Source organism: Eleutherodactylus coqui, chromosome 2 (assembly GCF_035609145.1).
Source record: "Eleutherodactylus coqui strain aEleCoq1 chromosome 2, aEleCoq1.hap1, whole genome shotgun sequence".
Taxonomy (NCBI): Eukaryota; Metazoa; Chordata; class Amphibia; order Anura; family Eleutherodactylidae; genus Eleutherodactylus; species Eleutherodactylus coqui.
Window position 1 is genome coordinate 45,188,530 of NC_089838.1, and position 25,695 is coordinate 45,214,224.

Genomic DNA, 25,695 nt, shown 5'->3' on the forward strand with positions numbered 1-25,695 from the left:
ATGGCTCAGTGTTGGCACTCTTTATTAATTGTTGTCCTATGGCTCCGTGTTCACTCTCTCTTACGTGTTCTCCTATGACTCCATGTTCGCTCTCTCTTACGTGTTCTTCTATGGCTCCATGTTCTCCTGTGGCTCTGTGTTGGCACGCTCTTTTACATGTTCTCCTATGGCTCAGTGTTGGCATTCTTTATTGCTTGTTCTCCTATGACTCCGTGTTGGCGCTCTCTCTTACGTGTTCTCCTATGGCTCCGTGTTGGCGCTCTCTCTTACGTGTTCTCCTGTCACTCTGTGTTGGCTTTCTCTAACACCATCTCTTATAGCAGCAGGTTGATGCTGTTATGTGTTCTCCTGTGGCTTCATGTTGCCACTATGACATGTGTTCTCCTATAGCACCATGTTTGCCCTCATATGTATTTTCTTAAATGTTCTCTTACGTGTTCTCCTTTGGCACCATGTTGGCGTCTTACTCTGCTGTCTGCACTATTTGCGCACATTTGCTCACTGCTGATATAGGGGAGGAACCGGGTGAGCGCCCTCTCAGCGGACACTTGTGGTAGTATTAGGGCGCAACAATGGTCGCCAGATGTTGTTAAACCACCACTCCCAGCATGTCCTGACAGCATGATATTCCAGTGGATCGGGCGTGATGGCGGCACAGCGGACGGGGCGCTGTGAGTGACACACGAATTTCCTGCTGGTAGAGAAACATCTGGCAGCGTTTTCCTTCATCAGCCTGATAAGTTTCCCACACAGGACACATTATCCCCGTGCCGCGGCCGCCATGTGTGTGAGGCTGATAAGTCCCCAGGGTGTGGTACCTCTAGTGACAGAAGGAAGGGCGGCATCAGGGCGCAGGAACGCTCGCTTGTATGTCAGACTCACGTTCACACACAGTGCATTTGTGCTGTGCAAAAAACCGCAGCAAAACTACAGACCCAACAGGAGATCACCCAGGGCAACCACGAACCTAGCGTCACCCATAGCAACCACAGACCTGACGTCACACAGGGCAACCACGAACCTAGCATCACCCATGGCAACCACGGACCTAGGGTCGCCCATAGCAACCGCGGACCTAGGGTCGCCCATAGCAACCGCGGACCTAGGGTCGCCCATAGCAACCGCGGACCTAGGGTCGCCCATAGCAACCGCGGACCTAGGGTCGCCCATAGCAACCGCGGACCTAGGGTCGCCCATAGCAACCGCGGACCTAGGGTCGCCCATAGCAACCGCGGACCTAGGGTCGCCCATAGCAACCGCGGACCTAGGGTCGCCCATAGCAACCGCGGACCTAGGGTCGCCCATAGCAACCGCGGACCTAGGGTCGCCCATAGCAACCGCGGACCTAGGGTCGCCCATAGCAAGCAATTGACCTAGCACAGAGATGGAGGCTGCACTTTTCAGCATTTCCTACCCCGGGGGAGGTTTTGTATTGTTTTCTGCGGACTCCATGATGCCGCCGAGCATCCTGCGCAGTAATTAACCGAGTATTTGATGGAAATGTAGCGCCGTCTTTGTGGTCAATGCACAGCCGAAGCCTTCATCCCCTGAAGGGCTCATGTATTGGCTGCAAGGGTTGTGGAAGGACGTTTGCTGCAGCTTGGGTGGTGTATGGAGGAGGTTGCCTGTATTGGGGGCACAGCGGCCTCGTGTTGACGGGTAGCAGCACAGGGGGTCATTCTGCACCTGCGCTAACAGTCTGTTCCCGTCGCCTCTGGAGGACGTTCTTGTCCTGTGTCGCCGCGGTGTGTCGCCCCCGGGCGGCCGCCCTCTTCCTCTTGTTTGTTTGTTTTTATAAACGAGTTCATTCCAGTTTAGCGACCTCGTCACTTGGATTCCCACAGACGTCACGGGCGCCGCACTGTGCCGTTTACTGAGAACGCTGGGTGACAATCAATATGGCCGTCATGACCTGGCAGATTTACCACTCCAGAGTCCAGGAAAGCTGGGTGACGCTAAATGGCTACCATCTTCTCTTCAGACATTTCAACAGGAGACAACGCTGCGACTGTTCAGCAGGGACTTCCTCATAGCAGATCTCTGCTTCTTGTCACTGAATGGAAATGATCTTCTTTACAGGTTGTAAAACCCGTCCTAACCTCAGGCGTCTCTCAGCACGGTGTGCGTCTTCCTGCGTTGGTACATTGCAACGCACCGCTATGTATTTTGTGAACTAAGGGGTAGTACACTTCACATTTCCTGGATATGAACCAGAATAGCCCCATTCATTGACAGCAAGAAGAGATCCTGAAGATGGTAAGAAGTCGAAACAGAAACTGTCTAAAGGATGACTGGCCCAGCAATTAATCACAGCGCAGCTCTCAATTCACAGCAATTTCAGAAATGAAAGCTGCGCTTTGATTGGTTGCTGGGGACTAGCTGCGCTCTGATTGGTTGCTGGGGACTAGCTGCGCTCTGGTTGGTTGCTGGGGATTAGCTGTGCTCTGATTGGTCGCTAGTGGCAGACCTACTATTAGACAGTCTTCAAAACGAAGGCGTGATGGTTCTGTTGCCCCTAACAACCAATCAGAGCAAAGCTTACAGGAGAAAATGGAATAAGAACTGCACTGTGATTGGCTGCTGCTTCTCTCAGGGTCATAAATCTTAGTCTGTTAGAAAGTGGCAGAAATGGAGGCGAAGTGCACGATGTGTGACCCTCACGCATTACATGGTACGAAATAAACTACACCCCGCAATTGCTTGAAGGCGTTGTACCGGCCGTCCAGTTTGGTCATGGGGGTCTCACCGAGGATACCGTGCCCACCTCTTGCTGCACCCTCACAGTATGGAGGAGTTCGGCGTGGCGGTCGTACACACGCAGCAATGCTCCATTCATTTCAGCGAAACTGACAGGAATGGTGCAAGCGCAGCCGGGAGGAGAGAACGTACGACCCCTGGCCTCGGAGGGGTCTCCACCTATTGCCTATCCTGCAGCAGGTTGTCACAGACAGGTTAGACTCTGCTACATCCGTGGATGTTATGTACACTCCTGTCGCCTCGCTTTTTGCTGCTTCGCCTTCCTAACTGATGATAAATGCGCTGCAACGGTGTCTGAGCTCCCAGAATGCATTGCTCTACCTCAGAGTACAGTCTCTCACAGGTAAAGCGCAGGAAGCGAGCGGCTTCACTTTAAAGGTAGAAAAATCCTAAAAACCGAGCCACAACCTGCTGCGCTGTGATGTCATCACCAGAGTGCATTATGGTGTCTAATCCGGCTATGATGATTTAATCACTACGCCTGACGGGAGTCTGGATGTGATGACATCACTGGTCTGACTATGATGTCATCGGCTGTTTTATTGAGGCCCTACTGGTTCCCCACTCGGGGTCATACGTTACATGTCTTCTTCCTGAGCCCCTCCCCTGGTGGCCTGGCTTGTTTTAGCGCTGGGATTTGGCGCGGCTCCCCCGCTGGAACATCTTGGCGCTTGTGCTTTTTCCTTTAATAATTGTGAAATGTTTATGTCTTGTCCTTAACGACCTTCGCAGCGTCTCCTCCGGGCGCCACCCCAACTTTCCAGATGGAACCGGCTGAGAGCTAGGGGACATGTAACATGTGAGGGGAGCCTAATACACTGTAACAAACACTCAGCAGATAGGGACTCCAGGATTATACTGCCCCCTAGGCCCAGCAGTAGTTTGTGCGCTCCCCCCCCCCCCCCCCCCCCACTCCTTCCTGTGTAGTGCCAGCTCCATCCTACCCGTTATCAGACCCCTCACAGACACTGTAATTGTGCTACTATCTCCAGGGCTCTGAAGTGGGGAAGGAACTGACTTGTGATGTCATTGATGATGTCACTCCCTGTGAATGCACTCTACTGCCCCCTATTAGCAGCTAGTTCTTCAGCAATAGAGGATTGTTTTAGATGATGATGAAGAGCACCTCCAGAAAACCACAGTAGGTCTCCGTGTGTCGTCCTCTGCAAGCTGCACAAAAAGTCTTTTAAGCCAGTTCTGAGAAGCTGTGTGGCAACCAATATGGCCGCCATTAACATTCTCAGGACACAGGGGCGGGGCTATGGCATGTGCTCACTGTACATTGAATTCTGGGTCAGTCCATTTGCAGGAACCCTTTCCCAGCCAGAACTTATACTCAAGTCTTGGAGCAGAAGGGGGTTAAGGACCTCTGTACGCCAATATTCTGGCCTCCAAAACCGCCTTTGAAAAGTGTGCAGGGCCCAGTTTAAGGGGTGTTGCCAAAGTTGGCCCATCTCTTTTAATCCACATCAGAGGCCTTCTCCGCCTAATAAACTTGTTGCAGTGAGATAGGCGCACTGTTTACTTAGGCCGCTGTCTGAAACGTGCTCCAATATGCGATGCCTTATGTGTTCTGCGAATACACGGTACAGGGCGTTACTGCAGGGACCCAAGAGATTCCCGTTACATGGCCGACAACTGGTGAGATGCGCTCGGCTTGCGGGACCGTTTCTTGCAAATCTCTTGGATGCTATTTCTGATGTTATGAAATCTTTTCCGTCCCTTTGACCCACAATGAGCGGCCAAGAAACGCCGATGTGTCACAATCTGGATTTATCGCCAAATGTAGGAGTGCAAGCTCCGCAGCCGGTTCACACGAAGAAATTACATTCCCAAAATAACCCTGTGCACCCCCCCCCTCCCCCGTCTCAGGAACAGTCACCGCAGTTTACCATCAGAGGCGCAGCAACTTTGTGTATCTACAGTATGTCTGTGCACCACTACAATTATAATCTTTGCAGCTTTTTGTTACACTGTTACACCCGGATGTGTCTGTCCTCTGTTACCACAGGATGTGTCTGCCCTCTGTTACCCCCATATATGTCTGCCCTCTGTTACCCCCATATGTGTCTGCCCTCTCTTACACTGTTACCCCTGTATATGTCTGCCGTCTGTTACACTGCTACACCTGGATGTGCCCTCTATTAAACTGTTGCCCCTGGATGTGTCTGCCCTCTGTTACACCAAGATGTGTCTGATCTCTGTTACACTGTTATCCCTGTATATGTCTGCTGTTTGTTACACCCGGATGTGCTTGCCCCCTGTTACACTGCTACCAACTGATGTTTCTGCCCACTGTTACCCCCCCCCCCCGGATGTATCTGCCCTCTGTTACACTGTTGACCCTCAGAATTGTCTGCCTACTGTTACGCCTGGAAGGGTCTGCCCTCTGTTACACTGGTTACCCCCAGACGTGTCTGCCCTCTGTTACACCCAGATGTGTCTGCTCTCTGTTACACCCAGATGTATCTGCCCTCTGTTACACTGTCACCCCTGGACGTGTCTGCCCTCAGTTACACCTAGATGTGTCTGCTCTCTGTTACACGGTTACACCCAGATGTGTCTGCCCTCTGTTACACTGTCACACCCAGACGTGTCTGCCCTCTGTTACACTGTCACCCCCAGACGTGTCTGCCCTCTGTTACACTGTTACACCCAGATGTGTCTGCCCTCTGTTACATTGTCACCCCCGGACGTGTCTGCCCTCTGTTACACTGTTACACCCAGATGTGTCTGCCCTCTGTTACACTGTTACCCACAGAAGTTTTCTGCTCTCTGTTACACCCATATGTGTCTGCTCTCTTTTACACCCAGATGTGTGTTCCCTCTGTTATCCCCAGATGTGTCTGCCCTCTTGTTACATGGTTACCCCCGTATATGTCTGCCGTCTGTTACACAGCTACACCCGGATGTGTTTGCCCTCTGTTACACTGTTGCCCCCGGATGTGTCTGCCCTCTGTTACACTCAGTAGTGTCTGATCTCTGTTACAGTGTAACACCCAGATGTCTGCCCTCTGTTATACTGTTACCCCCAGATATGTCTGCCGTCTGTTACACCCAGATGTGTCTGCTCTCTGTTACACTGTTGCACCCGGATGTGTCTGCCCTGTTGCACCCGGATGTGTCTGCCCTCTGTTACACCCGGATGTGTCTGCCCTCTGTTACACCCGGATGTGTCTGCCCTCTGTTACACCCGGATGTGTCTGCCCTCTGTTACACCCGGATGTGTCTGCCCTCTGTTACACCCGGAAATGTCGGCCCTCTGTTACACACGGAAGTATCTGCCCTCTGTTGCCCACGGAAGTGTCTGCCCTCTGTTGCCCACGGAAGTGTCTGCCCTCTGTTGCCCACGGAAGTGTCTGCCCTCTGTTGCCCACGGAAGTGTCTGCCCTCTGTTGCCCACGGAAGTGTCTGCCCTCTGTTGCCCGCGGCTGTGTCTGCCCTCTGTTGCCCGCGGCTGTGTCTGCCCTCTGTTGCCCGCGGCTGTGTCTGCCCTCTGTTGCCCGCGGCTGTGTCTGCCCTCTGTTGCCCGCGGCTGTGTCTGCCCTCTGTTGCCCGCGGCTGTGTCTGCCCTCTGTTGCCCGCGGCTGTGTCTGCCCTCTGTTGCCCGCGGCTGTGTCTGCCCTCTGTTGCCCGCGGCTGTGTCTGCCCTCTGTTGCCCGCGGCTGTGTCTGCCCTCTGTTGCCCGCGGCTGTGTCTGCCCTCTGTTGCCCGCGGCTGTGTCTGCCCTCTGTTGCCCGCGGCTGTGTCTGCCCTCTGTTGCCCGCGGCTGTGTCTGCCCTCTGTTGCCCGCGGCTGTGTCTGCCCTCTGTTGCCCGCGGCTGTGTCTGCCCTCTGTTGCCCGCGGCTGTGTCTGCCCTCTGTTACACTGTTACACCCAGATGTGTCTGCCCTCTGTTACACTGTTACACCCAGATGTGTCTGCCCTCTGTTACACTGTCACCCCTGGACGTGTCTGCCCTCTGTTACACCCAGATGTGTCTGCTCTCTGTTACACCCAGATGTGTCTGCCTTCTGTTACACTGTTACCCACGGAATTTTTCTGCTTTCTGTTACACCCATATGTGTGTGCCCTCTTGTTACATGGTTACCCCCATATATGTCTGCCATCTGTTACACAGCTACACCCGGATGTGTTTGCCCTCTGTTACACTCAGTAGTGTCTGATCTCTGTTACAGTGTAACACCCAGATGTCTGCCCTCTGTTATACTGTTACCCCCATGTATGTCTGCCGTCTGTTACACCCAGATGTGTTTGCTCTCTGTTACACTGTTACCCACAGAATTTTTCTGCTCTCTGTTACACCCATATGTCTGTGCCCTCTTGTTACATGGTTGCCCCCGTATATGTCTGCTGTCTGTTACACAGCTATACCCGGATGTGTTTGCCCTCTGTTACACTCAGTAGTGTCTGATCTCTGTTACAGTGTAACACCCAGATATCTGCCCTCTGTTATACTGTTACCCCCGTATATGTCTGCCGTCTGTTACACCCAGATGTGTTTGCTCTCTGTTACACTGTTGCACCCAGATGTGTCTGCCCTCTGTTACACCTGGATATGTCTGCCCTCTGTTACACCCGGAAGTGTCTGCCCTCTGTTACGCCCGCGCATGTGTCTGCCCTCTGTTACGCCCGCGCATGTGTCTGCCCTCTGTTACGCCCGCGCATGTGTCTGCCCTCTGTTACGCCCGCGCATGTGTCTGCCCTCTGTTACGCCCGCGCATGTGTCTGCCCTCTGTTACGCCCGCGCATGTGTCTGCCCTCTGTTACACCCGCATGTGTCTGCCTCCTGTGGCGCCTGCATGTGTCTGCCCTCTGTTGCGCCCGCATGTGTCTGCCCTTTTTTACACGGCTACCCACGGATGTGTCTGTCCTATGCTACACTCGGATACGTCTTCCCTCTGTTACACGGTTACCCCCGGATGAGTCTTCCCTCTATTACACTGTTACCCCCGGATGTGTCTGCCCTCTGTTACACTGTTACCCCCGGATGTGTCTGCCCTCTGTTACACTGTTTCACCCGGATGTGTCTGCCCTCTGTTACACTGTTACCCCCGGATGTGTCTGCCCTCTGTTACACTGTTAACCCCGGATGTGTCTGCCCTCTGTTACGCCCGCATGTGTTTGCCCTCTGTTACGCCCGCATGTGTCTGCCCTCTGTTACGCCCGCATGTGTCTGCCCTTTTTTTACACAGCTACCCACGGATGTGTCTATCCTATGCTACACTCGGATACATCTTCCTTCTGTTACACGGTTACCCCCGGATGAGTCTTCCCTCTGTTACACGGTTACCCCCGGATGAGTCTTCCCTCTGTTACACTGTTACCGCCGGATGTGTCTGCCCTCTGTTACGCTGTTACCCCCGGATGTGTCTGCCCTCTGTTACGCTGTTACCCCCGGATGTGTCTGCCCTCTGTTACGCTGTTACACCCGGATGTGTCTGCCCTCTGTTACGCTGTTACCCCCGGATGTGTCTGCCCTCTGTTACCCTGTTACCCCCGGATGTGTCTGCCCTCTGTTACCCTGTTACCCCCGGATGTGTCTGCCCTCTGTTACCCTGCTACCCCCGGATGTGTCTGCCCTCTGTTACCCTGCTACCCCCGGATGTGTCTGCCCTCTGTTACCCTGTTACCCCCGGATGTGTCTGCCCTCTGTTACGCTGTTACCCCTGGATGTGTCTGCCCTCTGTTACACTGTTACCCCTGGATGTGTCTGCCCTCTGTTACACTGTTACGCCTGGATGTGTCTGCCCTCTGTTACACTGTTACCCCTGGATGTGTCTGCCCTCTGTTACACTGTTACCCCCGGATGTGTCCGCCCTCTGTTACACCCAGATGTGTGTGCTCTCTGTTACACTGTTATCCCCGGATTTGTCTGCTCTCTGTTACACTGTTATCCCCCGATTTGTCTGCTCTCTGTTACAGTGTTACTCCAGGTGTGTCTGTGCTCTGTTACACTGTTACCACTGGATATGTCTGTCCTATGTTAACCCAGGATGTGTCTGCCCACTGTTACCCATGAATATTTTTGCCCTCTGTTACTGTTACACCCGGATGTGTCTGCCCTCTGTTAACACCCGGATGTGTCTGCCCTCTGTTGCGCCCGCATGTGTCTGCCCTTTTTTACACGGCTACCCACGGATGTGTCTGTCCTATGCTACACTCGGATACGTCTTCCCTCTGTTACGCTGTTACCCCCGGATGTGTCTGCCCTCTGTTACGCTGTTACCCCCGGATGTGTCTGCCCTCTGTTACACTGTTTCCCCCGCATGTGTCTGCCCTCTGTTACGCTGTTACCCCCGGATGTGTCTGCCCTCTGTTACGCTGTTACCCCCGGATGTGTCTGCCCTCTGTTACACTGTTACCCCCGGATGTGTCTGCCCTCTGTTACACTGTTTCACCCGGATGTGTCTGCCCTCTGTTACACTGTTACCCCCGGATGTGTCTGCCCTCTGTTACACTGTTAACCCCGGATGTGTCTGCCCTCTGTTACGCCCGCATGTGTTTGCCCTCTGTTACGCCCGCATGTGTCTGCCCTCTGTTACGCCCGCATGTGTCTGCCCTTTTTTTACACAGCTACCCACGGATGTGTCTATCCTATGCTACACTCGGATACATCTTCCTTCTGTTACACGGTTACCCCCGGATGAGTCTTCCCTCTGTTACACGGTTACCCCCGGATGAGTCTTCCCTCTGTTACACTGTTACCGCCGGATGTGTCTGCCCTCTGTTACGCTGTTACCCCCGGATGTGTCTGCCCTCTGTTACGCTGTTACCCCCGGATGTGTCTGCCCTCTGTTACGCTGTTACCCCCGGATGTGTCTGCCCTCTGTTACGCTGTTACCCCCGGATGTGTCTGCCCTCTGTTACGCTGTTACCCCCGGATGTGTCTGCCCTCTGTTACGCTGTTACCCCCGGATGTGTCTGCCCTCTGTTACGCTGTTACCCCCGCATGTGTCTGCCCTCTGTTACGCTGTTACCCCCGCATGTGTCTGCCCTCTGTTACGCTGTTACCCCCGCATGTGTCTGCCCTCTGTTACGCTGTTACCCCCGGATGTGTCTGCCCTCTGTTACGCTGTTACCCCCGGATGTGTCTGCCCTCTGTTACGCTGTTACCCCCGGATGTGTCTGCCCTCTGTTACGCTGTTACCCCCGGATGTGTCTGCCCTCTGTTACGCTGTTACCCCCGGATGTGTCTGCCCTCTGTTACGCTGTTACCCCCGGATGTGTCTGCCCTCTGTTACGCTGTTACACCCGGATGTGTCTGCCCTCTGTTACGCTGTTACCCCCGGATGTGTCTGCCCTCTGTTACCCTGTTACCCCCGGATGTGTCTGCCCTCTGTTACCCTGTTACCCCCGGATGTGTCTGCCCTCTGTTACCCTGCTACCCCCGGATGTGTCTGCCCTCTGTTACCCTGCTACCCCCGGATGTGTCTGCCCTCTGTTACCCTGTTACCCCCGGATGTGTCTGCCCTCTGTTACACTGTTACCCCTGGATGTGTCTGCCCTCTGTTACACTGTTACCCCTGGATGTGTCTGCCCTCTGTTACACTGTTACGCCTGGATGTGTCTGCCCTCTGTTACACTGTTACCCCTGGATGTGTCTGCCCTCTGTTACACTGTTACCCCCGGATGTGTCCGCCCTCTGTTACACCCAGATGTGTGTGCTCTCTGTTACACTGTTATCCCCGGATTTGTCTGCTCTCTGTTACACTGTTATCCCCCGATTTGTCTGCTCTCTGTTACAGTGTTACTCCAGGTGTGTCTGTGCTCTGTTACACTGTTACCACTGGATATGTCTGTCCTATGTTAACCCAGGATGTGTCTGCCCACTGTTACCCATGAATATTTTTGCCCTCTGTTACTGTTACACCCGGATGTGTCTGCCCTCTGTTAACACCCGGATGTGTCTGCCCTCTGTTGCGCCCGCATGTGTCTGCCCTTTTTTACACGGCTACCCACGGATGTGTCTGTCCTATGCTACACTCGGATACGTCTTCCCTCTGTTACGCTGTTACCCCCGGATGTGTCTGCCCTCTGTTACGCTGTTACCCCCGGATGTGTCTGCCCTCTGTTACACTGTTTCCCCCGGATGTGTCTGCCCTCTGTTACACTGTTACCCCCGGATGTGTCTGCCCTCTGTTACACTGTTAACCCCGGATGTGTCTGCCCTCTGTTACGCCCGCATGTGTCTGCCCTTTTTTTACACAGCTACCCACGGATGTGTCTATCCTATGCTACACTCGGATACATCTTCCTTCTGTTACACGGTTACCCCCGGATGAGTCTTCCCTCTGTTACGCTGTTACCCCCGGATGAGTCTTCCCTCTGTTACGCTGTTACCGCCGGATGTGTCTGCCCTCTGTTACGCTGTTACCCCCGGATGTGTCTGCCCTCTGTTACGCTGTTACCCCCGGATGTGTCTGCCCTCTGTTACGCTGTTACCCCCGGATGTGTCTGCCCTCTGTTACGCTGTTACCCCCGGATGTGTCTGCCCTCTGTTACGCTGTTACCCCCGGATGTGTCTGCCCTCTGTTACGCTGTTACCCCCGGATGTGTCTGCCCTCTGTTACGCTGTTACCCCCGGATGTGTCTGCCCTCTGTTACGCTGTTACCCCCGGATGTGTCTGCCCTCTGTTACGCTGTTACCCCCGGATGTGTCTGCCCTCTGTTACGCTGTTACCCCCGGATGTGTCTGCCCTCTGTTACGCTGTTACCCCCGGATGTGTCTGCCCTCTGTTACGCTGTTACCCCCGGATGTGTCTGCCCTCTGTTACGCTGTTACCCCCGGATGTGTCTGCCCTCTGTTACGCTGTTACCCCCGGATGTGTCTGCCCTCTGTTACGCTGTTACCCCCGGATGTGTCTGCCCTCTGTTACGCTGTTAGCCCGGATGTGTCTGCCCGCTGTTACCCTTTTACCCCCGGATGTGTCTGCCCTCTGTTACACTGTTACCCCCGGATGTGTCTGCCCTCTGTTACACTGTTACCCCCGGATGTGTCTGCCCTCTGTTACACTGTTACCCCCGGATGTGTCTGCCCTCTGTTACACTGTTACCCCTGGATGTGTCTGCCCTCTGTTACACTGTTACCCCTGGATGTGTCTGCCCTCTGTTACACTGTTACCCCCGGATGTGTCTGCCCTCTGTTACACCCAGATGTGTGTGCTCTCTGTTACACTGTTATCCCCGGATTTTTCTGCTCTCTGTTAGTGTTACTCCAGGTGTGTCTGTGCTCTGTTACACTGTTACCACTGGATATGTCTGTCCTATGTTAACCCAGGATGTGTCTGCCCACTGTTACCCATGAATATTTTTGCCCTCTGTTACTGTTACACCCGGATGTGTCTGCCCTCTGTTAACACCCGGATGTGTCTGCTCTCTGTTAACACCCAGATGTGTCCTTAGAGGACAGGGTCCGCCATCAATCGAGCACTGCTCCTAGAGGACAAAGCAGGTGATGACTACACATGTTTGGCCATGTAGCACAGTACGCCAATGTCTGTGCAGCATTTTCACTGTCTCTGTGCATTTTGTGGAGAGTCAGCTTTATACTGTTGGTGCCCCTCCAGTCTGTAGTTGTGTCTGGTATTGCTGTGCTGCTTCATTGCAGTGAACAGCAAACATTTGGTCAGAAGTGCCACGACCTCTGCCGTGGAGCAATCAGTCTAATGCCCCGTTTCGACGAGACGATTATAGTTTGAATGAGGGTCAGAAATGCTATCTTTTCTCCTTATGGAGAGGAACTATATACGGTGAGTGAGGAGACTCAAATGGCCATGCACGCTCCTCTGGGTAATATGCAAATAAGGGAGATGGAATAAATCCTCCACGGTGCCACCTATTGAAAGGCAGCATTCCTTCAAGCCAAAGTCAGACTTTTTATACAAGCCTTGTTACAATGACCGGGAATTAAAAGAGAGTCCAGACTCCTACTGTATACTGATGAAGGGCAAAAACCCTGAAACAGCTGTATGTACATGGAGTCTGTTTTTGATAGGAGTTAATCATATTTTTAATAACCTAACATAAGAAAGATAAGGAAACAGTGTAATAAATGTGACATCAGTTATTTGGTTATATAATGTTATGTATTATAAAAAATGAAAAATATGTAAAACATTCCGGAAGTTGCTAATAGAATTTGGATATAGAATCATATGTAAAAAGGTATATTCAAGCGATTTTAAAATACTAAATGTATGATTAATTAGATTTCATTCAGCCATTTTGATCACAATTCTGAACTCTTGATCAGAATGTACTGAATACTAAGTAGGTGGCTAAAACCAGTTCTATGTGTTTAACTAGAACCAATGCCCCGGCCTCTTTGATGTGCAAATCAGACTTGGAGACAAGATAAAATTTAACACAATGGACTTTAAGATTACATCCTGGTCTGGGAAGAGGTGTAATTAAGTATGTACTCAGACAGTATGGAGTCATCTTTACGATCATATGTAACTGTTTGATGTCCACTTCACACAGTTTTGCTGATACCTTTTGTTTAGAAGGCTTTTGATTTACAGCCATATTGTAATCTGTTGGAATGAGGACTTGGTCAGCAAAGTAGATTGAAACTTGGTATCAGGTAACATTTGGAAACGCCTTCTTTCCATCTTGCATAAAAACTAGCAAATGTTCAAAAATAAACTAGAATTCATTCTGATTTCACTAGACTGTGTGTGTAGTGGATTCTTATGGTTCTCATCTATGAGTACTCGATATAATATTTCCTCTTAATTTGGACTCAGGCAACATTCGCATTGGTCTCCGTTGACAGACCCCCAACACTTTTAATTCCCGATCATTGTAACAAGGCTTGTATAAAAAGTCTGACTTTGGCTTGAAGGAATGCTGCCTTTCAATAGGTGGCACTGTGGAGGATTTATTCCATCTCCCTTAATTGCAGTTTGAATGAGCGAACGTGTGAATGATGTCGCTGTTCATTCACATTCGCTGTATAAGTGACTGAACGGGCATTGTTCAAAAATGATTAAAACAAACGACGAGAGAAACGCAAACGACTATTCTTCACTTTTGGTTGTTTAAACAATTTTTGTGAACTATGATTATTCTGTCTTAAAGCCCCTTTATTCTGGGATTCATGGCTGGCTTATCATGCTTGCAGTCAGTGAATAGTGCTCTGATGAAGTCGGAAATATCTTCTGCACTTGATGCTGAGCATCTCTCCCTACATCCGGTCCGGAGTGTTCTGTTTACACCTCCTGCAGCTCTCTGTTTATTATTGTCGACACTGGATTTATATACGATTACAAGGACTGCCAAAGACTCTGCTCAGTCTCCGCGCTCCGCTCTGCTCAGTCTCCGCGCTCCGCTCTGCTCAGTCTCCGCGCTCCGCTCTGCTCAGTCTCCGCGCTCCGCTCTGCTCAGTCTCCGCGCTCCGCTCTGCTCAGTCTCCGCGCTCCGCTCTGCTCAATCTCCGCGCTCCGCTCTGCTCAATCTCCGCGCTCCGCTCTGCTCAGTCTCCGCGCTCCGCTCTGCTCAGTCTCCGCGCTCCGCTCTGCTCAGTCTCCGCGCTCCGCTCTGCTCAGTCTCCGCGCTCCGCTCTGCTCAGTCTCCGCGCTCCGCTCTGCTCAGTCTCCGCGCTCCGCTCTGCTCAGTCTCCGCGCTCCGCTCTGCTCAGTCTCCGCGCTCCGCTCTGCTCAGTCTCCGCGCTCCGCTCTGCTCAGTCTCCGCGCTCCGCTCTGCTCAGTCTCCGCGCTCCGCTCTGCTCAGTCTCCGCGCTCCGCTCTGCTCAGTCTCCGCGCTCCGCTCTGCTCAGTCTCCGCGCTCCGCTCTGCTCAGTCTCCGCGCTCCGCTCTGCTCAGTCTCCATGTTCTGCTCTGCTCTGCTCAGTCTCTATGTTCTGCTCTATCCTACTTCGGTCCCTGTACCTTGTTACAATTTCTATGCTTTCATCTGATTTCTGTGTTCATCAAGCCTCAGTCCTCCACTCCAGTTTCTGTGTTTCAAGCCAGTCTTTGTACACACATAAGTCTCTGTACTCTGCTTCGGCCTCTTTATTTTTTTGTCCGGTTTCTGTACTTCGCTCCGACCTCTGTACTCCAGTCCGGCCTCTTTTGTCCAGCCATCTGTATTCCGCTCTAGTCTCTTTTGTCCAGCCTCTGTACTCCGGTCTCTTTAGTCCGGCCTCTGTACTCCGCTCTGGTCTCTTTTTTGTCCGGCCTCTGTACTCTGCTCCCGTCTCTTTTTTTTGTCCGGCCTCTGTACTCTGCTCCCGTCTCTTTTTTTTGTCCGGCCTCTGTACTCTGCTCCCGTCTCTTTTTTTTGTCCGGCCTCTGTACTCTGCTCCCGTCTCTTTTTTTGTCCGGCCTCTGTACTCTGCTCCCGTCTCTTTTTTTTGTCCGGCCTCTGTACTCCGCTCCGGTCTCTTTTTTTTGTCCGGCCTCTGTACTCCACTCCGATCTCTTTTTTTTTTGTCCGGCCTCTGTACTCCACTCCGATCTCTTTATTTCGGTCCGGCCTCTGTGCTCCGGTCTCTTTCTTGTCCAACCTCTGTACTCTGCTCCGGTCTCTTTTGTCCGGTCTCTGTACTCCGGTCTCTCTTTTTTTTTTTTTGTCTGGCCTCTGTGCTCCGCTCCGGTCTCTTTTTTTGTCCGGCCTCTGTGTTCCGCTCCGGTTTCTTTTTTTGGCCACCCTCTGTACTTTGCTCTGGTCTCTTTTTTTTGCCTGGCTCCTGTGCTCCGGTACATTCTCTTTTGTCTGGCCTCTGTACTCCGCTCCGGTCCCTTTTGTCCAGCCTCTGTACTCCGCTCCGGGCTTTTTTTTTTTTGGCCAGCCTCTGTGCTCTACACCGGCCTTTTTTGTCCAGTCTTTGTGCTCTGCTCCGGCCTTTTTTGTCCAGTCTCTGTGCTCTGCTCCGGCCTCTGTGCTCCACTTCGGCCTCTTTTGCCTGGCCTCTGTACTCCACTCCGATCTCTGCGGGCGCTCCAGTCCTTGCTGTTCTTCCACCAGGCCTGCATCCTCACATCAGAGAGGAGACTCCAGGGAATTGAATCCTGGCTTGTGCGTCATGGCTTAATGTCTTCCAGATGGAGGGGACTCTCTGCTCCTCCTCATCCTCACAGACTTTACTGCTCCTGACCAAAAGTAGTCAAAAGAGAGTTGCAATTCATAAAACTGCCTGTGAGGAGGTGACAACCAGCAGCCATAGTCCGGCAGGGGTTAAATCTACAGCCCACACTCACAACATGAGGTAATAGCAGCGATGTAACCCTTTAGAAGTTGCCCTGAATTATTTACAGCGATGTTATAACTTCTGCTGTATAAGAACCATGGTGGACAGGAAGAACCTACTGCCACCAGTGATCCGCTTCCCCCCAGTGATCTCCTGTGTTCTGCTGCCCCCAGTGATCTGCTTTCCCCAATGTTCCACTGCAATATGATTCCCCCTGATCCGCTGCCCCCAGTGATTCGCTTCCTCCAGTAATCTGCTGCTCTAGTGATCTGCCTCCTCCAGTGATCTGCTCTGATCTACTCCCAGTAATCTGCTGCGATCCGCTTCCCCCATATTAATCTGCTGCGATCAGCTTCTTGCAATAATCTGCTGCAATCTGCTTCCCCCAGTAATCTGCTGCGTTCTATTTCCCCAGTGATCTGCTGCGATCTGCTTCCCCCAGTGATCTGCTGCGATCTGCTTCCCCCAGTGATCTGCTGCGATCTGCTTCCCCCAGTGATCTGCTTGCGATCTGCTTCCCCCAGTGATCTGCTTGCGATCTGCTTCCCCCAGTGATCTGCTTGCGATCTGCTTCCCCCAGTGATCTGCTTGCGATCTGCTTCCCCCAGTGATCTGCTTGCGATCTGCTTCCCCCAGCGATCTGCTTCCCCCAGTAATCTGCTGCGCTCTGCTTCCCCCAGTAATCTGCTGCGCTCTGCTTCCCCCAGTAATCTGCTGCGCTCTGCTTCCCCCAGTAATCTGCTGCGCTCTGCTTCCCCCAGTAATCTGCTGCGCTCTGCTTCCCCCAGTAATCTGCTGCGCTCTGCTTCCCCCAGTAATCTGCTGCGCTCTGCTTCCCCCAGTAATCTGCTGCGCTCTGCTTCCCCCAGTAATCTGCTGCGCTCTGCTTCCCCCAGTGATCTGCTGCGATCTGCTTCCTCCAGTGATCTCCTGCGATTTGCTTCTCCCAGTAATGTGCCCCCCTGTGATTTGATTCCCCCAGTGATCTGCTGCAATCTGCTTCCCCCAGTGATCTCCTGCAATCTGCTTCCCCCAGTGATCTCCTGCAATCTGCTTCCCCCAGTAATCTGCTGTGATCTACTTCCCCTAGTAATCTGCTGTGATCTGTTTCTCCCAGTGACCTGCCTCCCCCAGTAATCTGCTGCGAATTGCTTTCCCCAGTGATCCGCTGTTCTCTGCTTCCCCCAGTGATCCGCTGCGCTCTGCTTCCCCCAGTAATGTGCCCCCCTGTGATTTGATTCCCCCAGTGATCTGATACCCAGTGATCTGCTGCAATCTGCTTCCCCCAGTGATCTGCTGCGATCTGCTTCCCCCAGTAATCTGCTCCCAGTGATCTGCTGCGCTCTGCTTCCCCCAGTGATCTCCTGCGATCTGCTTCCCCCAGTAATCTGCTGCGCTCTGCTTCCCCCAGTTATCTGCTGCGCTCTGCTTCCCCCAATAATCTACTGCGTTCTGCTTCCCCCAGTGATCTGCTGCACTCTGCTTCCCCCAGTGATCTGCTGCGCTCTGCTTCCCCCAGTAATGTGCCCCCCTGTGATTTGATTCCCCCAGTAATCTGTTGCGATCTGATACCCAGTGATCTGCTGCGCTCTGCTTCCCCCAGTAATGTGCCCCCCTGTGATTTGATTCCCCCAGTGATCTGTTGCGATCTGATACCCAGTGATCTGCTGCAATCTGCTTCCCCCAGTGATCTGCTGCAATCTGCTTCCCCCAGTGATCTGCTGCAATCTGCTTCCCCTAGTGATCTGCTGCAAGCTGTTTCCCCAAGTAATCTGCCTCCCCCAGTGATCCGCTGTTCTCTGCTTCCCCCAGTGATCTGCTGCGCTCTGCTTCCCCCAGTGATCTGCTTCCCCCAGTGATCTGCTGCGCTCTGCTTCCCCCAGTGATCTGCTGCGCTCTGCTTCCCCCCAGTAATGTGCCCCCTGTGATTTGATTCCCCCAGTGATCTGTTGCGATCTGATACCCAGTGATCTGCTGCAATCTGCTTCCCCTAGTGATCTGCTGTGATCTGTTTCCCCCAGTGACCTGCCTCCCTCAGTGATCCGCTATTCTCTGCTTCCCCCAGTGATCGCTGCGCTCTGCTTCCCCCAGTGATCCGCTGCGCTCTACTTCTCCCAGTAATCTAATGCGATCTGCTTCCCCCAGTAATCTGCTGTGATTTGCTTCCTGAAGAAATCTGCTGTGATCTGCTTTCCCCAGTAATCTGCTGTGATCTTCTTCTCCCAGTAATCTGCTGCTCTAGTGATCTGCTTCCCCCATTAATCTGCTGCGATCTGCTTCCTCCAATGATCTGTTGTGATCTTCTTCTCCCAGTAATTTGCTGCGATCTGATTCTCCCAGTAATCTCCTGCGATCTGATTCTCCCAGTAATCTCCTGCGATCTGCTTCCCTCAGTAATCTCCTGCGATCTGCTTCCCTCAGTAATCTCCTGCGATCTGCTTCCCTCAGTGATCTCCTGCGATCTGCTTCCCTCAGTGATCTCCTGCGATCTGCTTCCCTCAGTGATCTCCTGCGATCTGCTTCCCTCAGTGATCTCCTGCGATCTGCTTCCCTCAGTGATCTCCTGCGATCTGCTTCCCTCAGTGATCTCCTGCGATCTGCTTCCCTCAGTGATCTCCTGCGATCTGCTTCCCTCAGTGATCTCCTGCGATCTGCTTCCCTCAGTGATCTCCTGCGATCTGCTTCCCTCAGTGATCTCCTGCGATCTGCTTCCCTCAGTGATCTCCTGCGATCTGCTTCCCTCAGTGATCTCCTGCGATCTGCTTCCCTCAGTGATCTGCTATGATCTTCTACCAGTAATCTGCTGCGATCCGCTTCTCTAGTAATCTGCTGCGATCTTCTTTTCCCAGTAATCTGCTGCGCTCTGCTTTTCCCAGTGATCTGCTGCAATCTGCTTTTCCCAGTGATCTGCTGCAATCTGCTTTTCCCAGTGATCTGCTGCAATCTGCTTTTCCCAGTGATCTGCTGCAATCTGCTTCCCCTAGTGATCCATATGCAGCCGTGAACAACAGTCATCTGCTTTCCCCTTAAGATGTTTGTTGTTGTTCTGCACCGTTTTACTGCGAACGATTTCCGTATAAAAGCCCGTCTGCCCTAAACAACAAGAGCATCCGACCGTCTTATCACTTCACTGCTCCTTTCATCAGTCATCAGCAGGGAGCAGGGCTGTGACTACCTCTAAGACAGGATATACAGGCTGGTTGTAAGCAGTAATAGATGGGGGCAGGGCTGTGACTACCTCTCAGACAGGATATACAGGCTGGTTGTCAGCAGTAATAGATGGGGGCAGGGCTGTGACTACCTCTCAGACAGGATATACAGGCTGGTTTTCAGCAGTAATAGATGTGGGCAGGGCTGTGACTACCTCTAAGACAGGATATACAGGCTGGTTGTCAGCAGTAATATATGGGGGCAGGGCTGTAACTACCTCTCAGACAGGATATACAGGCTGGTTGTCAGCAGTAATAGATGGGGGCAGGGCTGTGACTACCTCTCAGACAGGATATACAGGCTGGTTGTCAGCAGTAATAGATGTGGGCAGGGCTGTGACTACCTCTAAGACAGGATATACAGGCTGGTTGTCAGCAGTAATATATGGGGGCAGGGCTATGACTACCTCTCAGGCAGGATATACAGACTGGTTGCCAGTAGTAATAGAATGTGGGTGGGGCTGTGACTTCCTCTCGGAGGATTCTCTGCAGTGATGTATTGTAACAAACCCTCACCTTTTGAAAGGATGAGGTCCCTTATGATCAGTTCAGTCAGCTGTGCTCAGTGGCATTTCTTCTCCTGTTGAATTCACACTGCAGAGCTGCATTCATAGTAGTAAAGGACATGAGGAAACTGTGGGCTGCAGCTCTGGAGGTGAGTGGAGTAGAGGGCATGATGGAACTGTGGGCTGCAGCTCTGGAAGTGGGCTCACTCCCAGGAACGCTCGGCCACGCACTTCTCACAGCGTCTAGGGTTTCTGTTTGCCTTGGTTCCTTCCTGGGATTTTTGTGAAATCTTCCATTTCCTCACTGTTTGCAGTGACTTGTGTTGAGAGCGCCCCCGGCCGCACTGATGGTGTCATGGTCGGATGTTACGCGCTCGTTTTCTGCTGCGTTAGCTTTTGCTCTTCTTGTTTAGATTCTTCTTATCCAAATTTCCACGGCATCTCCTGGCGCAGCCGCGATGTGTGTGTAACGGGCCAAGCGCTGGAAGAGAACAGCGCTCCCTCCGCAGCTGCCGTCTCACACATACCAGGGGGTTACTTAAATTTGTCGATCTTCTAGTGGGAGGAGTTTTACGATTTTGGACACCATTTCATCTACGATATATGGCGGGTGCTATTGACGTTCCCTCATTCTATGCTGCCCTCTCCCTTTACACTGTGTCCCCCCTTCCTCACTCTCTCTACGCTACCCCCCCTCCCACTGCGCAATCCCTCCACCCTTTTCTATTTCTCTACACCCTCCTTCCCTCCCTCTACGCCATCCCCCTTACCTCCCTCTACACCGCCGCCCCCCCTCTGTGCCATCCCCGCCCTCCCTCTGTGCAGTCCCTCCACGCCTCCCTTTGCGCCTTCCGTCCTTCCTCCCTCTGCACCCCCCCTCGCTCTGCGCCCCTTCTCTCTCACTCTGCGCCTCCCTCCCCTCCCTCCCTCTGCGCCCCCCTCTGCAACTCCCCTCTGCACCTCCCCTCCTCCCTCCACGCCTCCCTTTGCGCCTTCCGTCCTTCCTCCCTCTGCACCCCCCCTCGCTCTGCGCCCCTTCTCTCTCACTCTGCGCCTCCCCCCCCTCCCCCCCCCTCCCTCCCTCTGCGCCCCCCTCTGCACCTCCCCTCTGCACCTCCCCTCCTCCCTCCCCCCTCCCTCTGCGCCTCTCCCCTCCCTCTGCGCCTCCCCCCTCCCTCTGCGCCTCCCACCCCCCTCCCTCTGCGCCTCCCACCCCCTTCCCTCTGCGCCTCCCACCCCCTTCCCTCTGCGCCTCCCACCCCCTTCCCTCTGCGCCTCCCACCCCCTTCCCTCTGCGCCTCCCACCCCCTTCCCTCTGCGCCTCCCACCCCCTTCCCTCTGCGCCTCCCACCCCCTTCCCTCTGCGCCTCCCACCCCCTTCCCTCTGCGCCTCCCACCCCCTTCCCTCTGCGCCTCCCACCCCCTTCCCTCTGCGCCTCCCACCCCCTTCCCTCTGCGCCTCCCACCCCCTTCCCTCTGCGCCTCCCACCCCCTTCCCTCTGCGCCTCCCACCCCCTTCCCTCTGCGCCTTCCCCACCCCCTTCCCTCTGCGCCTTCCCCACCCCCTTCCCTCTGCGCCTTCCCCACCCTCCCTCCCTCCCTCTGCGCCTTCCCCACCCTCCCTCCCTCCCTCTGCGCCTTCCCCACCCTCCCTCCCTCCCTCTGCGCCTTCCCCACCCTCCCTCCCTCCCTCTGCGCCTTCCCCACCCTCCCTCCCTCCCTCTGCGCCTTCCCCACCCTCCCTCCCTCCCTCTGCGCCTTCCCCACCCTCCCTCCCTCCCTCTGCGCCTTCCCCACCCTCCCTCCCTCCCTCTGCGCCTTCCCCACCCTCCCTCCCTCCCTCTGCGCCTTCCCCACCCTCCCTCCCTCCCTCTGCGCCTTCCCCACCCTCCCTCCCTCCCTCCGCGCCTTCCCCACCCTCCCTCCCTCCCTCTGCGCCTTCCCCACCCTCCCTCCCTCCCTCTGCGCCTTCCCCACCCTCCCTCCCTCCCTCTGCGCCTTCCCCACCCTCCCTCCCTCCCTCCGCGCCTTCCCCACCCTCCCTCCCTCCCTCCGCGCCTTCCCCACCCTCCCTCCCTCCCTCCGCGCCTTCCCCACCCTCCCTCCCTCCCTCCGCGCCTTCCCCACCCTCCCTCCCTCCGCGCCTTCCCCACCCTCCCTCCCTCCCTCCGCGCCTTCCCCACCCTCCCTCCCTCCGCGCCTTCCCCACCCTCCCTCCCTCCCTCCGCGCCTTCCCCACCCTCCCTCCCTCCCTCCGCGCCTTCCCCACCCTCCCTCCCTCCGCGCCTTCCCCACCCTCCCTCCCTCCGCGCCTTCCCCACCCTCCCTCCCTCCGCGCCTTCCCCACCCTCCCTCCCTCCGCGCCTTCCCCACCCTCCCTCCCTCCGCGCCTTCCCCACCCTCCCTCCCTCCCTCCCTCCGCGCCTTCCCCTCCCTCCCTCCCTCCGCGCCTTCCCCTCCCTCCCTCCCTCCGCGCCTTCCCCACCCTCCCTCCCTCCGCGCCTTCCCCACCCTCCCTCCCTCCCTCCGCGCCTTCCCCACCCTCCCTCCCTCCCTCCGCGCCTTCCCCACCCTCCCTCCCTCCCTCCGCGCCTTCCCCACCCTCCCTCCCTCCCTCCGCGCCTTCCCCTCCCTCCCACCCTCCGCGCCTTCCCCACCCTCCCTCCCTCTGCGCCTTCCCCACCCTCCCTCCCTCTGCGCCTTCCCCACCCTCCGCGCCTTCCCCACCCTCCCTCCCTCCCTCCGCGCCTTCCCCACCCTCCCTCCCTCCGCGCCTTCCCCTCCCTCCCTCCCTCCGCGCCTTCCCCACCCTCCCTCCCTCCCTCCGCGCCTTCCCCTCCCTCCCTCCCTCTGCGCCTTCCCCACCCTCCCTCCCTCCCTCTGCGCCTTCCCCACCCTCCCTCCCTCCCTCTGCGCCTTCCCCACCCTCCCTCCCTCCCTCTGCGCCTTCCCCACCCTCCCTCCCTCCCTCTGCGCCTTCCCCACCCTCCCTCCCTCTGCGCCTTCCCCACCCTCCCTCCCTCCCTCTGCGCCTTCCCCACCCTCCCTCTGCGCCTTCCCCACCCTCCCTCCCTCCCTCCCTCCCTCCCTCTGCGCCTTCCCCTCGCTCCCTCCCTCCCTCTGCGCCTTCCCCTCGCTCCCTCCCTCCCTCTGCGCCTTCCCCTCGCTCCCTCCCTCCCTCCCTCCCTCTGCGCCTTCCCCTCGCTCCCTCCCTCTGCGCCTTACCCACCCTCCGCGCCTTCCCCACCCTCCCTCCCTCCCTCCGCGCCTTCCCCACCCTCCCTCCCTCCGCGCCTTCCCCTCCCTCCCACCCTCCGCGCCTTCCCCACCCTCCCTCCCTCTGCGCCTTCCCCACCCTCCCTCCCTCTGCGCCTTCCCCACCCTCCCTCCCTCCCTCCCTCTGCGCCTTCCCCACCCTCCCTCTGCGCCTTCCCCACCCTCCCTCCCTCCCTCCCTCCCTCTGCGCCTTCCCCTCGCTCCCTCCCTCCCTCTGCGCCTTCCCCTCGCTCCCTCCCTCCCTCTGCGCCTTCCCCTCGCTCCCTCCCTCCCTCTGCGCCTTCCCCTCGCTCCCTCCCTCCCTCTGCGCCTTCCCCTCGCTCCCTCCCTCCCTCCCTCCCTCCCTCCGCGCCTTCCCCACCCTCCCTCCCTCCGCGCCTTCCCCACCCTCCCTCCCTCCGCGCCTTCCCCACCCTCCCTCCCTCCCTCCGCGCCTTCCCCACCCTCCCTCCCTCCCTCCCTCCGCGCCTTCCCCTCCCTCCCTCCCTCCGCGCCTTCCCCTCCCTCCCTCCCTCCGCGCCTTCCCCACCCTCCCTCCCTCCGCGCCTTCCCCACCCTCCCTCCCTCCCTCCGCGCCTTCCCCACCCTCCCTCCCTCCCTCCGCGCCTTCCCCACCCTCCCTCCCTCCCTCCGCGCCTTCCCCACCCTCCCTCCCTCCCTCCGCGCCTTCCCCTCCCTCCCACCCTCCGCGCCTTCCCCACCCTCCCTCCCTCCGCGCCTTCCCCACCCTCCCTCCCTCTGCGCCTTCCCCACCCTCCGCGCCTTCCCCACCCTCCGCGCCTTCCCCACCCTCCCTCCCTCCCTCCGCGCCTTCCCCACCCTCCCTCCCTCCCTCCGCGCCTTCCCCACCCTCCCTCCCTCCGCGCCTTCCCCACCCTCCCTCCCTCCCTCCGCGCCTTCCCCTCCCTCCCTCCCTCCGCGCCTTCCCCTCCCTCCCTCCCTCCGCGCCTTCCCCTCCCTCCCTCCCTCCGCGCCTTCCCCACCCTCCCTCCCTCCCTCTGCGCCTTCCCCACCCTCCCTCCCTCCCTCTGCGCCTTCCCCACCCTCCCTCCCTCCCTCTGCGCCTTCCCCACCCTCCCTCCCTCCCTCTGCGCCTTCCCCACCCTCCCTCCCTCCCTCTGCGCCTTCCCCACCCTCCCTCCCTCCCTCTGCGCCTTCCCCACCCTCCCTCCCTCCCTCTGCGCCTTCCCCACCCTCCCTCCCTCCCTCTGCGCCTTCCCCACCCTCCCTCCCTCCCTCTGCGCCTTCCCCACCCTCCCTCCCTCCCTCTGCGCCTTCCCCACCCTCCCTCCCTCCCTCTGCGCCTTCCCCACCCTCCCTCCCTCCCTCTGCGCCTTCCCCACCCTCCCTCCCTCCCTCTGCGCCTTCCCCACCCTCCCTCTGCGCCTTCCCCACCCTCCCTCTGCGCCTTCCCCACCCTCCCTCCCTCCCTCCCTCCCTCCCTCCCTCTGCGCCTTCCCCTCGCTCCCTCCCTCCCTCTGCGCCTTCCCCTCGCTCCCTCCCTCCCTCTGCGCCTTCCCCTCGCTCCCTCCCTCCCTCCCTCCCTCCCTCTGCGCCTTCCCCTCGCTCCCTCCCTCTGCGCCTTCCCCACCCTCCGCGCCTTCCCCACCCTCCCTCCCTCCCTCCGCGCCTTCCCCACCCTCCCTCCCTCCGCGCCTTCCCCTCCCTCCCACCCTCCGCGCCTTCCCCACCCTCCCTCCCTCTGCGCCTTCCCCACCCTCCCTCCCTCTGCGCCTTCCCCACCCTCCGCGCCTTCCCCACCCTCCCTCCCTCCCTCCGCGCCTTCCCCACCCTCCCTCCCTCCGCGCCTTCCCCACCCTCCCTCCCTCCCTCCGCGCCTTCCCCTCCCTCCCTCTGCGCCTTCCCCACCCTCCCTCCCTCCCTCTGCGCCTTCCCCACCCTCCCTCCCTCCCTCTGCGCCTTCCCCACCCTCCCTCCCTCCCTCTGCGCCTTCCCCACCCTCCCTCCCTCCCTCTGCGCCTTCCCCACCCTCCCTCCCTCCCTCTGCGCCTTCCCCACCCTCCCTCCCTCCCTCTGCGCCTTCCCCACCCTCCCTCCCTCTGCGCCTTCCCCACCCTCCCTCCCTCCCTCTGCGCCTTCCCCACCCTCCCTCTGCGCCTTCCCCACCCTCCCTCCCTCCCTCCCTCCCTCCCTCTGCGCCTTCCCCTCGCTCCCTCCCTCCCTCTGCGCCTTCCCCTCGCTCCCTCCCTCCCTCTGCGCCTTCCCCTCGCTCCCTCCCTCCCTCCCTCCCTCTGCGCCTTCCCCTCGCTCCCTCCCTCTGCGCCTTCCCCACCCTCCCTCCCTCTGCGCCTTCCCCACCCTCCCTCCCTCCCTCCCTCTGCGCCTTCCCCACCCTCCCTCCCTCCCTCCCTCTGCGCCTTCCCCACCCTCCCTCCCTCCCTCCCTCTGCGCCTTCCCCACCCTCCCTCCCTCCCTCCCTCTGCGCCTTCCCCACCCACCCACCCTCCCTCCCTCCCTCTGCGCCTTCCCCACCCACCCTCCCTCCCTCTGCGCCTTCCCCACCCTCCCTCCCTCCCTCCCTCCCTCCCTCCCTCTGCGCCTTCCCCACCCTCCCTCCCTCCCTCTGCGCCTTCCCCACCCTCCCTCCCTCCCTCTGCGCCTTCCCCACCCTCCCTCCCTCCCTCTGCGCCTTCCCCACCCTCCCTCCCTCCCTCCCTCCCTCCCTCCCTCTGCGCCTTCCCCACCCTCCCTCCCTCCCTCTGCGCCTTCCCCACCCTCCCTCCCTCC

General features: G+C 57.0%; 1 protein-coding gene across 3 annotated transcripts in view; it reads left to right on the forward strand.

The window, feature by feature from the left end:
• The window catches only part of PDE3A (phosphodiesterase 3A), a 142,329-nt gene that overhangs the window by 43,321 nt on the left and 73,313 nt on the right, over positions 1–25,695 (forward strand). The window contains exon 1 of one of the 3 annotated variants that reach the window (XM_066590730.1): positions 2,216–2,256. The exons of the other annotated variants lie outside the window; for them this stretch is intronic. Coding sequence (XP_066446827.1) covers positions 2,254–2,256 — 3 coding nt within the window. The 5' untranslated portion in view covers positions 2,216–2,253. Of the gene's footprint in view, positions 1–2,215; positions 2,257–25,695 lie in introns of those variants that run through there. 3 annotated transcript variants of the gene reach the window in all.